At 36.4% G+C, this 13,072-nt stretch overlaps 1 protein-coding gene across 4 annotated transcripts in view; it reads left to right on the forward strand.

The window, feature by feature from the left end:
• The window catches only part of LOC149787374 (Y+L amino acid transporter 2-like), a 59,401-nt gene extending 46,329 nt beyond the window's left edge, over positions 1-13,072 (forward strand). For 2 of the 4 annotated variants that reach the window (XM_089977955.1, XM_089977953.1), the window contains exons 8-9: positions 5,628-5,805; positions 9,466-13,072. In XM_089977955.1, the coding sequence (XP_089834081.1) occupies positions 5,628-5,805; positions 9,466-9,515 (228 nt within the window). In that variant the 3' untranslated portion in view covers positions 9,516-13,072. Of the gene's footprint in view, positions 1-2,478; positions 5,806-9,465 lie in introns of those variants that run through there. The other 2 variants (XR_016425159.1, XM_089977954.1) reach the window with 2 other exon arrangements.

Consider the following 13,072-nt stretch of genomic DNA (forward strand, 5'->3'; position numbering starts at 1 on the left):
TGTTTCCTACCTGAAATATTCTCAGCATGGTTTTTAATTTTTAATGTTTTTTTCTAATTTCATGGTGTTTGTTTTTGTAATGATATTATATGTTTTTTATCTTACAGGTGTTGTCTAATGTTGTAAAGTGCTTAGAGCTTCTAAAGATTAGGCACTATACAAAGTCCTCATTATTATTATTATTATTCATTCCAAAGTCAAACTTTACACATGCATTCATTCTAAAGTCAAACTTTACACATGCATTCATTCCAAAGTTGGGGCCCTGAGTGGCTGAGTGGTTTAAAGCACTCTCTGTTACAGATCACTGCCATCTCACCTCTGTCTGCGTGGGTTCGAGTCTAGGATTCAGCCAATGTGGGTATGTGAGAAAGCTTGCCAGTAGCTTCTCATGGGTCAGTGGTTCTTCCCGGGGGTTTCCTGGGTTCTTCCTCCACAATTAATGCTGGCTGCCATGCATATCCTGTCGTGTGCTGAAAAATGGCGTTAAACCCCACAACAACAACAACATCATTCCAAAGTCAAACTTTACACATGCATTCATTCCAAAGTCTGGTTGGTCCTATATCGAAATACTGCTGATCTAACATCAGATATGGCCACCATGAGGGCCATATTGAAAATCTTTTGACTAAAATACTTCTTATAATATCCAGTTGGTCCTAAATCAGAATGGTGCTTATCTGACATACACTATGGCCTCCTTGGTGACCATCTTGTCATTGCTACTCCTCTTAAATTGAAAGTCATTTTTGGCATTGAGTTTTTATCAAAAGTATTCATAAAGATGTTTGTCCTGAATGAAAATCATGCAAATCTTGAATATATGGTTATTCTACTTCTCTCTCCCAAATGGATGGTCATATCAACATGGGATTTTCACAAATAGACTTCCTATAATCCCTAGTGTCAATCAATCATAATCCAGTATGGCAGTCTTGAAAATCTTGCTGTCACTCTTCATCTTGAATGAAAATTCTGATGTGAGTTTAATAATTGTCTCATCGTATCATAGTAAAAAAATCAATTCACCAAAATGCACTTTTCTCAGTGTATCTGTTATGAGAATCTGCAATCTTTAACCTGTCCAATTTTGATGAATTTTTAAATACCCATCCAGGTATGGGCAGTCTGTTACAGGGTACTGTTTCCTGTCCTTTTTTCATGTAAAGACCAATACATGGGGGTATAGACTTAAGTAAGTGTATCACTTGCAACAAATGCACATTAACTTCTGCATTTTTTCATGGCTTTGGATTTCTTGAACACATAACTGTATCTAAATATGCATTTTTTCAAAAACTTGAATAATCCAAGAGTTTAGAAGCAGTCATCCTTAAATGGTTATGCAAAGAGGGACAGAGTTGTGTGTGATTAAGTGATTACCTGACATTGGCAAGAAAAGGATGGGTTGATGTGATCCTGCTCTAGTACAAAGGTACTCAAACTTTGGGTCATGGCCTACATGTAGGCTAATGGCTTGCTGTAGATAATATATTTACAGTACATAGACTATCTGGAAGTGGGCCACAGATGTAGAAAGTTTGAAAACCATTGCTCTAGTACATGTTGAACATTTGGATATGTCTTAGCATGGACTGTATGTCTTACCATGGACTGTATGTCTTAGCATGGACTGTATGCCTTTGCATGGACTGTATGTCTTTGCATGGACTGTATGTCTTAGCATGGACTGTATGTCTTAGCAGGGACTGTATGTCTTAGGATGGACTGTATGCCTTAGCATGGTCTGTACATCTTAGCATGGACTGTATGTCTTAGTATGGACTGTATGTCTTAGCATGGACTGTATGCCTTAGCATGGACTGTATGCCTTAGCATGGACTGCATGCTTTAGCATGGACTGTATGTCTTAGCATGGACTGTATGTCTTAGCATGGACATGGACTGTATGTCTTAGCATGGACTGCATGCCTTAGCATGGACTATATGTCTTAGCATGAACTGTATGTCTTAGCATGGACTGTACATGTAAGTATGCTCAACTATGGTATTAGAATTTTAATTCACATCTGGGGATATTTTTGGATGTATGTTTTAAGAAAAGCAACCTATTTATCTGTATATCAATATGAACAGCATAGACCCAAATATTCCCAGCAGGTCAGGGTCATTATTTGCTTCAAATCACAAAAGAGCAATGTTCCATGAGGACTGGGTCTATACTCTTTGCAGTCTTGTATCTGTACTTACATGCAAGTCATAACCAACATGGACTTTGATCTGCCACCATGTAATGCATTGACAGATCAAAGCCTGTGCTGGTTGTTTTACTGATTATTCATAACAAACTGCATAGACCCATATCTACTTGTGCATTATGAATTGGCAGATCTGGGTCTACATGGTTTGCCTTTGGACTTGTTAGTAAGTACATATGATACACCAGAAAATATGGTAAAAACAAGCAGCTTCACTATGTCACAACTAACCACTTTATTTATTTATCATGTGCAGTGTGTGCTCAGCCATTTAACAACATCATCATCAGCAAGGCGCAGAGCCTGTAGTTCACCGGAGAACTTTGTCATTGGATAGTTGTTCACGGTGTGTGACATGGTCTGTAGAGCTCCACAGCTACAGGAAGAATCAGTGGCCTGGCCTCATCAGACAAGGTTGACTGTACAACGACCCTGTCCTGTCCGAAAGCGGTTCAGCATGGTCCACAGATGACATAGAAGATTGAAGACATGAGGGCAGACAGATACCTCAGCTACTAAGGAGTGGTTTACAACATCTGTTGACACTCAACACTCCATGCCGAAATAGCTGTCATATCCTCCAACAACAAACCTAACCAGATTGGAAGTCTCAAGATCAAGTGGACTGCTGGATGTGAGATGATGTCCATGTACAGTGGAAGTTTTTCATTGGCATAGACCTTAGCCAACATTTTTGTGGTTGCTTCCTGGCAATGCAGATGTAGTGGAGGAATGTTGCTAAGTACTGGCAGACATGGTAAAGGAGTAGGACGTAGTGTTTAAGAGATTATGCGCATTGTTGTGTTGAGCTGGACATCAATTACCTCAGCGTGGGATGATGAAGCCCAGACAGGAGTGCAGTACTCAGCTGTTGAATAACAGAGGGCCAGTGCTGATGTCTTGAGTGTCTGAGCACTAGCACCCAATGTTGAACCAGCCAGTTTGCGAAGTAGGTTGTTTTGAGTGCTAAGTTTTGCTGCAGTTTTCTTTAGGTGGTTGTAGAATGTCAGTCAGTGATTTGTTCAGAGTCACACCAAAGTATGTTGCTGTCAAGTCATTTTATTTGCTGCCCACTGAGGAAGATGCAAAGCTCATGGTTCACATTTGCATTGTGACGGTGGAAGTTACATTTTCTCCAGGTCCTTGTTCAATTCCTCCTCAGGTCCTGAAAGCAGTGTCATCTGCATACATGAACTTGGATGACTGTGTTACAGGTAAGTCATTGATATAGACATTGAATAAACTTGGTGAAAGAAAAGACCCTTGTGGGAGTCCATTAGTCTGTCGCCTCCACAAGCTACAGCTCTATCGGATGTGCACTCTGTGCATGCGAAGGAACATTTTGATAGTCTCAGCTATCCCATGCAGCAGTATTCTGGAAATTTTCAACAACTTGACAATTACAACTTACAATAGGTCTGTGTACGAGGGGAGTAAGCATCAACTGCACACAAATACATGATATTAAAACTATAATTTAATCTATATCAAATCATATACAAATTCACAATTCACATTATCAACACTTCATTTAGTACACAGGACATCAAACTATCACTAAATTCATGCTAAATTAATATGAAAATATGTCTATCAGATATTATGGTCTTCAAACATACAGGGAATATGACACGTCTACACTGGAGTGATGTATGTCCTCACACAGAACAATCCTGGTTGACACAGAGACAAATTATGCAAGCCAACATGAGGTTAAATAACTGCACCCACACAAAGAACAATTACATGTCCATACAGGACTGGAATATGTCTATCACATATTATAGTCTTCACACATGCAGGGAATATGACACGTCTACACTGGAGTGAAGTATGTTATCACACAGAACAATACTGATCGACACAGAGTGAAATTATGCAAGCCAACATGAGGTTAAATAACTGCACAGACATAGTGAACAGTTACATGTCCATACAGGACTGGAATATGTCTATCCACACAGGATATACTTCTGCATCCACACAGGAAAAAAAATACATGTCCACACAGGACTAGATTATGACTGCCCACACAGGATAGACAGCTGCATCCAGACAGGAAAATAAATACATGCCCACACAGGACTAGATTATACCTCTTGTTTATCCAGTTTAACATGGGGTAGTACAACACCTAGACTGTTCAGGTTTACACAAGTGGCATCCTGGTACCCTAATAACCAAGTGGCATCCTGGTACCCTGATAACCAAGTGGCATCCTGGTACCCTAATGACCAAGTGGCATCCTGGTACCCTGATAACCAAGTGGCATCCTGGTACCCTGATAACCAAGTGGCATCCTGGTACCCTGATAACCAAGTGGCATCCTGGTACCATGATAACCAAGTGGCATCCTGGTACCCTGATAACCAAGTGGCATCCTGGTTCCCTGATAACCAAGTGGCATCCTGGTACCCTGATAACCAAGTGGCATCCTGTTATACTGATAACCTAGTGGCATCCTGGTACCCTGATAACCAAGTGGCATCCTGGTACCCTGATAACCAAATGGCATCCTGGTACCCTGATAACCAAGTGACATTCTGGTACCCTGATAACCAAATGGCATCCTGGTACCCTGATAACCAAGTGGCTTCCTGGTACCCTGATAACCAAGTGGCATCCTGGTACCCTGATAACCAAGTGGCAGCCTGGTACCCTGATAACCAAGCTAGCATAAACTACTTAGTTTCACTAGGTCCAAACTCATAACAATCCCTACACTAGTTCATAACATTAATATAATATGTGAATCATTTGTTACAACTTCATAGTAATTTATTCCTCATGTAAAAATCTGACATTACAAATGAATAACTTCAACACACTATTGGTATTAGTGGTAGATAAAAAAAATATCTTGCAATCTGTATATCAGAGGTATGAAATATTCTACATGATAAACATTACAGACTCACGCATGTAATGATACCTCTGCAACACTTAAACTATTGCAATGAAGGACTTCAAATTTGAGATATTATTGTATTAAAATAAAAAGAAATAATAAATGCGAAGGGATACTCACATTTCGCTCATTGTTCATTTCTACGTGTTTAAAAAATTTGGTAAATGCCTATACTGCTTTTACCTCTGGCAATTCAGAATATCTGGTTGTACAAGTTAAAATCTTTATTTGAAAAGTTCGTGCTAATGCTCTTTCATGCAACACGTGCAGCACAAATTGTGTATTGTGTACCTGAAAAACTTGACAACTACTTGCAGGGCATTATCTATACTGCATAATTTAAGTATGATACCTATACAAATGTGCATTCATCTGCCAGCTATATTATTACATAAACATTGTAGGTAGATCAAGTTTTAACAATTATGAACTTTACTATTAATTTGTGTCACACTACAGATCCTAGATTCATCAATCATGGCTGTTTTATTATTTAGGTGTGGTTGGGAACAGCTGTTTTTCAGTTAATCCTAAATGCTGCGGTGTTGGGCCTTTGTGTCTACCGGAACCCATTACAGATGACAATACCTATAATTATTCTCTGCAGCAGTGTGCCAGCTTATGCTGTATTCATACTCTGGAAATCTAAACCTGTACCAGTCCAGAAACTCATAGGTAGGGCAAGGTTTGAGTGAAACATTGCTAATTATGATCATATTGTAACATGTATATACTCACCTGCATGAAATAATGTAACTCTTGTGTCATATTTGTTGGTGTTAACAAATTTACACTACATTTAGGTCAATTTGTTGGATACTGTTACACACCTGTCATGAAACTTGATGTTGTGCACAGTGAGTGACAGACTGTGGTGCACTGTGCCATGGTGAAAGTAAAGAAAAAAATTACTTCTAAGAGTCCAGGCATGAAAATATCCCACAAATTCAATCTCACAGCTCTGCAAAAAATCATTCTTAACAACGGACTAAATTTGGTACTGAGAAACCATTACTGATGTCATTATCAAAATACAGTTTCATACATGCAAAAGAAATTGATAAATCATTTTGTGAGAATTAAATAATGGGAACAAAACGTTTGGTTTATGTGTTCAGGGGTGCAGAAATTTTCAAAATCAACTTGTCCACTGAGAAGTAAATTAAACAGTTTACTTGTCCTCAGAAAAGACCCACTTGTCCATATTTTCATACTTTAAAAGAATAGTGTAAGACAGAACTGTTAAAATGTTTATTTTTATCAAACCACACTTCTTAAATGCATGCAGTGTGTAACCATGTCATACACTGGATATTTTGGCTTGTCTTAAATTTGGACGTTTATGACCAGGGCCTACAAATCTAACAAAAATGCATTGTTGGTCTATAACTGCTGAATCAGTACTAGCATCTGAAAGGATGGATATAGATTTAACACTAGATATTTTGTCCTTGATATTTTCAATATGATGTCTGTTGATGAAATCTATGCATGCAGTTCTGTTGATATGGTCAGTTCCAAGTCCAGCGCCTTTCTTGATTAGAACCTCACAAAGAAATCGTCTGAAACATTTTTTCTCTGCTTTGTTAAACATCTTTTAATGCTTGGTTTGGTTCATATTGTATTTATTGATCACTGTTTAAATCAATGACTCATATTTATTGATCACTGTCTAAATCAGTGACTCATTGATCACTGTCTAAATCAATGATTCATATTGTATTTATTGATCACTGTCTAAATCAATTACTCATATTGTATTATTGATCAGTCTAAATCAATGACTCATATTGATCACTGTCTAAATCAATGACTTATATTGTATTTATTGTCTAAATCAATGACTCATATTGTAATTGGGGCCCCGAGTGGCCGAGTGGTCTAATGCGCTCTCCGTTACGGATCACTGCCATCTCACCTCTGTCTGCGTGGGTTCGAGTCTCGGATTCAGCCAATGTGGGTATTTGAGAAAGCTTGTCAGTAGTTTCTCGTGGGTCGGTGGTTCTTTCCGGGGTTTTCCCGGGTTCTTCCTCCACCGTTAATACTGGCCGCCATGTATAGCCTATCGTGTGCTGAAAAATGGCGTTAAACCCTACTACTACTACTACATATTGTAATTATTATCTAAATCAATGACTCATATTGTATTTATTGATCACTGTCTAAATCAATTACTCATATTGATCGCTGTCTAAATCAATGACTTATATTGTATTTATTGTCTAAATCAATGACTCGTATTGTAGTTATTATCTAAATGACTCATATTTATTGATCACTGTCTAAATCATTGACTCATTGTATTTATTGATCACTGTCTAAATCAATGACTCATATTGTTTTTATTGTTAAATCAATGACGACTTCTTTTTTCTCAGCATTGGCCTTTTCATTATCAAATTTTATCTGGCATGTATTGTGCTTGGCACTTATTCGGTGTGCTAACAGTGTGTTTCCTTGTGATAACCTGTCCTGCAACAATGCAGTGGTTTTGTCTGCAGTTGAGGGGTATCTCTTACATATGTTATATAAGATGTAATTGTTTGATCTTCATTGGCCTTGAACCAGGGAAACTCCTGCAACCAAGAATCTTTGAACTCTTGTTTTCTTGTTTAATCATATTCCCTACTGTGGTCAAGTTTAGTTTTAGCTTATTTTGTTGACTTTTAATTTCACCATTCAGCCCCATCTCTGCTAGACGAGGTTCCGATATGTTAACCCTATCTACACCTTGGTGGATTAAGCAGATATTTCTGTGCTTTGGGTCAGTGAATTTCATCGGATGCAGCAACAAGCCACCACATCTAAACAAAATTAAGTCGTTCAAATTTGAACACTGTTCCTATATCTCCTAGGGCATGAAATTAACACAATGGGAGCTATTTGTCCTCCATTTATGTATCTCCTAGGGCATGAAATTAACACATAGGGGGCTATTTGTCCTCCATTGCTATATCTCCCAGGGCATGAAATTAACACACTGGGGGCTATTTGTCCTCCATTTCTTTAGGGCAGTTATGGTTTACAGACATTCTGAGGAGTATTTCAGTACCATACAGACCACTCCAGTGGCCTAGTGATTAGAGTGTCTGCCTTGGAAGTGGGAGGTCATGGGTTCAAGCCCAGGCTGAGTCATGCCAAAGACTTACAAAAATGGTACTAACAGCTGCCTCTTAGCAATCAGCATTAAGAGGTTAGTGTTAGGACTGGTCGGCCTGGTGTCAGGATAATGTGACTGGGTGGGACACGATGTTACATGTCAGCAGCATGATGCCCTAGTGCTAGACATCACTATAAACTGCAACACTGTAGACATCATAGCAATATGACTGAATTTTTGTAAAGCTGCGTTAAAAATCCAAATCACACACACACAGAGTACCATATAAAAATTAGGTCACTGTTATCTATAGTTCATGCTTCATTGATTATGAATTAGGTCACTGTTATCTATAGTTCATGCTTCATTGATTATGAATACCTTTTCATGATTATTTGAGTATTTCAGATACTGTTGCATGTAAGGTCATTAAATTTAATAAATCTTTATTTCCTGAGAACTACACTACTTTACCAAAATTTGGTCACTGAGATCTCCGGTAATGCATTTATGACTATTTAGACCTTTCATGTATAATTGTTTGGCAGCCTTCAAACTGTATATTTATTTACATTCCAAGGAGTGCACCACTGTACCAAAAGCAGATTTTTGTGACCTATTTTTCACACTTCATTGTCTATGTACATCTTTTCATGTGTAAGTTAGTTTTTTTTTAACAATGCTGCTTGTACAGTATAAAACTTGATATTTGCATACATATCAAGGGTTACTTCACCTCCATGGCAAACTAAGGCAAATGTGACCCACATCTACAACTTGACCTGTTTTCATCATCGCTTTTAAGGATCGGCAAACTTGTGTGTCTGCCTAAGATGATTTTATACTTTCATCTAATAGCTCTATTTTTTGGTTTTAAAGTTCACAGTGTATACTTTTGGGAAATAGACTGGAAAATTATATGGGTGGCAACAAATCAGCTTATAAGTGTGTTGACAGTTTAGCCGTCATAATAGATGGTTTTAAAAGCCTTTGTAAAAAATTCTAATAAATATTGGTGAAGGAAAGGTTAAGACCATCAGTAATAATTTGCTTTTTAAAGAGTTTGATTAGCATGTCACTCTTCTTTGTTTAGTACAGTATTTTAGTTAGGAAATATATTATGAAGATTAATCTATGATTTGTTTACTTTTTGGAATATTTGTATGTCTATTTGTAAACACTTGTTTTAACTTCATTATCTTTATGACTTTAACATCCTTTGTTTTTTTCCACAGGAAAAGTTACTCAGCTAGCACAGCAAATTCTTGTTCTGGAAATCTTTTGATTTACCAAGATGGAAGTTCAGTAAAACCTGATAAAAACTACCCCTTCTGTGAGTGACCACCTGCCAATTATGAATCATCATGCATATATCACCCAGGTTTAATTTCCAGCTCAAGCTCACTTACATTTGGAGAGTTACATCCAGTTTCAGGACATTCCTTAAACTGAGACCTTTAATTGGTTGCAATATAATCATGTGGTATATTGAAAATCGTCTGATAGAAGATGGAGTCCCCATGGAAATTATGCCAGTTACCTCAGCTACTTATATATCAAGAAATTATATATAACCAAGTATATAGAAAAACAAACACTCTGAATGAGAAAGATAAAAAATTTATTCAAATTTTATTTTTGTCAATAAATAAATTAATGAAATAGAATTTACATGTTCTCATGATTATGTTCACTCATTTTCATGACTTGTCATAATTTTCATGACTTGTCATAATAACCAAGTCTCAACAACTTTTATTAAATAATAATAGTGATTAAACACTTTACCTGTATGATTCAAATAACAGACAAATTCAAATAAATGGAATTACCGTGAGAAATGGATGACCATTTTTGTTATGATAAAATGATAGTCATACACATGTACTAAAATAGCTCAATTATAGCTTAGGTTTATGGAAGCCCAATATCCCAGTGTAAAATTACTCAATGCTATAATATTTTTCACTTTGATTTTCTTTAGTACCAAAATTTACTAAAAATTTATATTGCAGAAATGAATGTATATTTTCAAATGTCATTAAATTAATTTCTGTTTAGAGAATGATAACATTCCCTACCACTTTTAGAAGCTGATTTGCAAGATAGGAATACAGTACATATTTATTGTAATTGCACATGAACCCGGTGCCCAAGGAAAACTGACTGGTATGCACAGCACCCCTGTTAATAACTTTTGGTTGCATTACACCATGTAACACTATGCCCAATAGTACATATTGCTAACAGGTATTTAAGACAGTAAAATATTAACTGCCATTAAAATATTGTGATTCAAGACAAATATTGAATGAAAATTATAGTATTTCGCTTTTAATTGCAAATATATGATCAAACACTAAAATCTTTGTGTAAGACATATAAACGTAAACGTTAGCTTCCATCTTAGGATGGTGGTGTGAAAAATTGGAATATGACCCATGCATATTTGCAGGAGATGGTAAGTGCATTATTTTATTGTTAGGCAATAACTTATGCTATGTAAAAACTCGTTATATAAAATATTTAGTAATGTTCCATTAAGCTTACACATACCACATAGTGAAAACTGGAGATGCCTCTCATATACAAAACTGGAGGTGCCTCCAATATACAAATCTCCGAAGAAACAGATTTGGCAGACATTGTAAAATAAACGCCATTGAAGGTAGCCCAAAATAAAAATTGTTTGTCAGTCTTATAGAACATTCTTTAGTAAAACATACTTCACATAGTCTCAAAATACCCATCTGTGCAAATGTTTGCAGAATAATTATTATATTTGTAATTCAAGCAGTGTATAAAACAAATTATGTGAAACTGAATGCTTACTTGCTTTATATATACACATGCAACCAGAGAATGGTATATATATCAATTAATCACAACAAATCTTTTATTCGTGTAAAATTTTTAACATTATAAATGCACTGTTGTGAATAACCGCCTGCTGAATGTGACCAACAGTTATGATTTTTAGGTCCAATATAGTTCGTCACTACTATGAATGACCTGTTCACAAAATCAGTTTTACACTGCTGGTCTTTATTTAATTCTTTGTAGCAGATTGCTGAGGAGGGTCTGACGTGGAGTGTAAATTGTTCTGCCCCTACCCCAATAAAATGGTGTGCAGTGTGACATAGGCTGTTGACCATATGTAACTAAATGCCATTGTATCACAGAAGTCATGGAAATCCCCATTGCAAATAATCATTCCTTTAAAGAAAGCTGTCATAGACACATATAGTTTAAATGTTCATATGTTGTGAAAACATGAACACTGCCGATAATGTCTTGATAATGCATCTTCTAATCTAGCATCATTTGGAGTTAATTGCCTGGGGTGAATGAGGTCATCTCCTAATAATGTAATTTACTAACATTTTCTGGACGAGTTAATTCTGTAGACACTGCAATGGTTTATATTACATACCCATCTAATCTTACAATCTGGCATTTTCTGGATGTGTTACTTCTATTGTCACTGCAGTGGTTTATATTACATACCTATCTAATCTTACAATCTGGCATTTTCTGGATGAGTTAATTCTATAGTCCATGCAATGGTTTATATTACATACCCATCTAATCTTATAATCTGGCATTTGATACAGCTGTTTAGTCTGTATTTCTGTATCGCAAACCCAGATTTGAACTACTTAGTTGCCTTCTTTGAAGTCAGCAGATTTGAACTACTTAGTTGCCTTTGAAGTCAGCAGATTTAAACTACTTAGTTGCCTTCTTTGAAGTCAGCAGATTTGAACTACTTAGTTGCCTTTGAAGTCAGCAGATTTGAACTACTTAGTTGCCTTTGAAGTCAGCAGATTTGAACTACTTAGTTGCCTTTGAAGTCAGCAGATTTGAACTACTTAGTTGCCTTCTTTGAAGTCAGCACATTTGAACTACTTAGTTGCCTTTGAAGTCAGCAGATTTGAACTACTTAGTTGCCTTTGAAGTCAGCAGATTTGAACTACTTTGTTGCCTTTTTTATGTCAGCAGATTTGAACTACTTAGTTGCCTTTGAAGTCAGCAGATTTGAACTACTTTGTTGCCTTTTTTATGTCAGCAGATTTGAACTACTTTGTTGCCTTCTTTGAAGTCAGCACATTTGAACTACTTAGTTGCCTTCTTTGAAGTCAGCACATTTGAACTACTTAGTTGCCTTTGAAGTCAGCAGATTTGAACTACTTAGTTGCCTTTGAAGTCAGCAGATTTGAACTACTTTGTTGCCTTTTTTATGTCAGCAGATTTGAACTACTTAGTTGCCATTGAAGTCAGCAGATTTGAACTACTTTGTTGCCTTTTTTCATATCAGCAGATTTGAACTACTTTGTTGCCTTCTTTGAAGTCAGCAGATTGGAACTACTTAGTTGCCTTTGAAGTCAGCAGATTTGAACTACTTAGTTTGCCTTCTTTGAAGTCAGCAGATTTGAACTACTTAGTTGCCTTCTTTGAAGTCAGCAGATTTGAACTACTTAGTTGCCTTCTTTGATGTCAGCAGATTTGAACTACTAAGTTGCATTCTTTGAAGTCAGCACATTGTTATTTTAGACACAGTGAATCAGACTTTTATAAATCTTGGTTCATTTTCAATTTCATTGAGACTAAAACTGAAAATATTTACAAAGTATAAAAATGGGTGAGGGTAATAAATATAAAATATATAAAACTGCATTCATGTTTTGTAATGTGTCAGGAAAAGAACTTGTTCTCCTTTTCCAACTGAGAACCAAACACGTGCAGTTTTATGTATGTTGTTTTGTAATTATACATATTTGAGATAATATATTTTTTTTGTCTGTCAGTGTTACTTATACATTGATTAAAAATATTTGACTTGGA

This window comes from Sinohyriopsis cumingii, chromosome 12 (assembly GCF_028554795.1).
Source record: "Sinohyriopsis cumingii isolate HCF-2022 chromosome 12, ASM2855479v2, whole genome shotgun sequence".
Classification (NCBI taxonomy): domain Eukaryota; kingdom Metazoa; phylum Mollusca; class Bivalvia; order Unionida; family Unionidae; genus Sinohyriopsis; species Sinohyriopsis cumingii.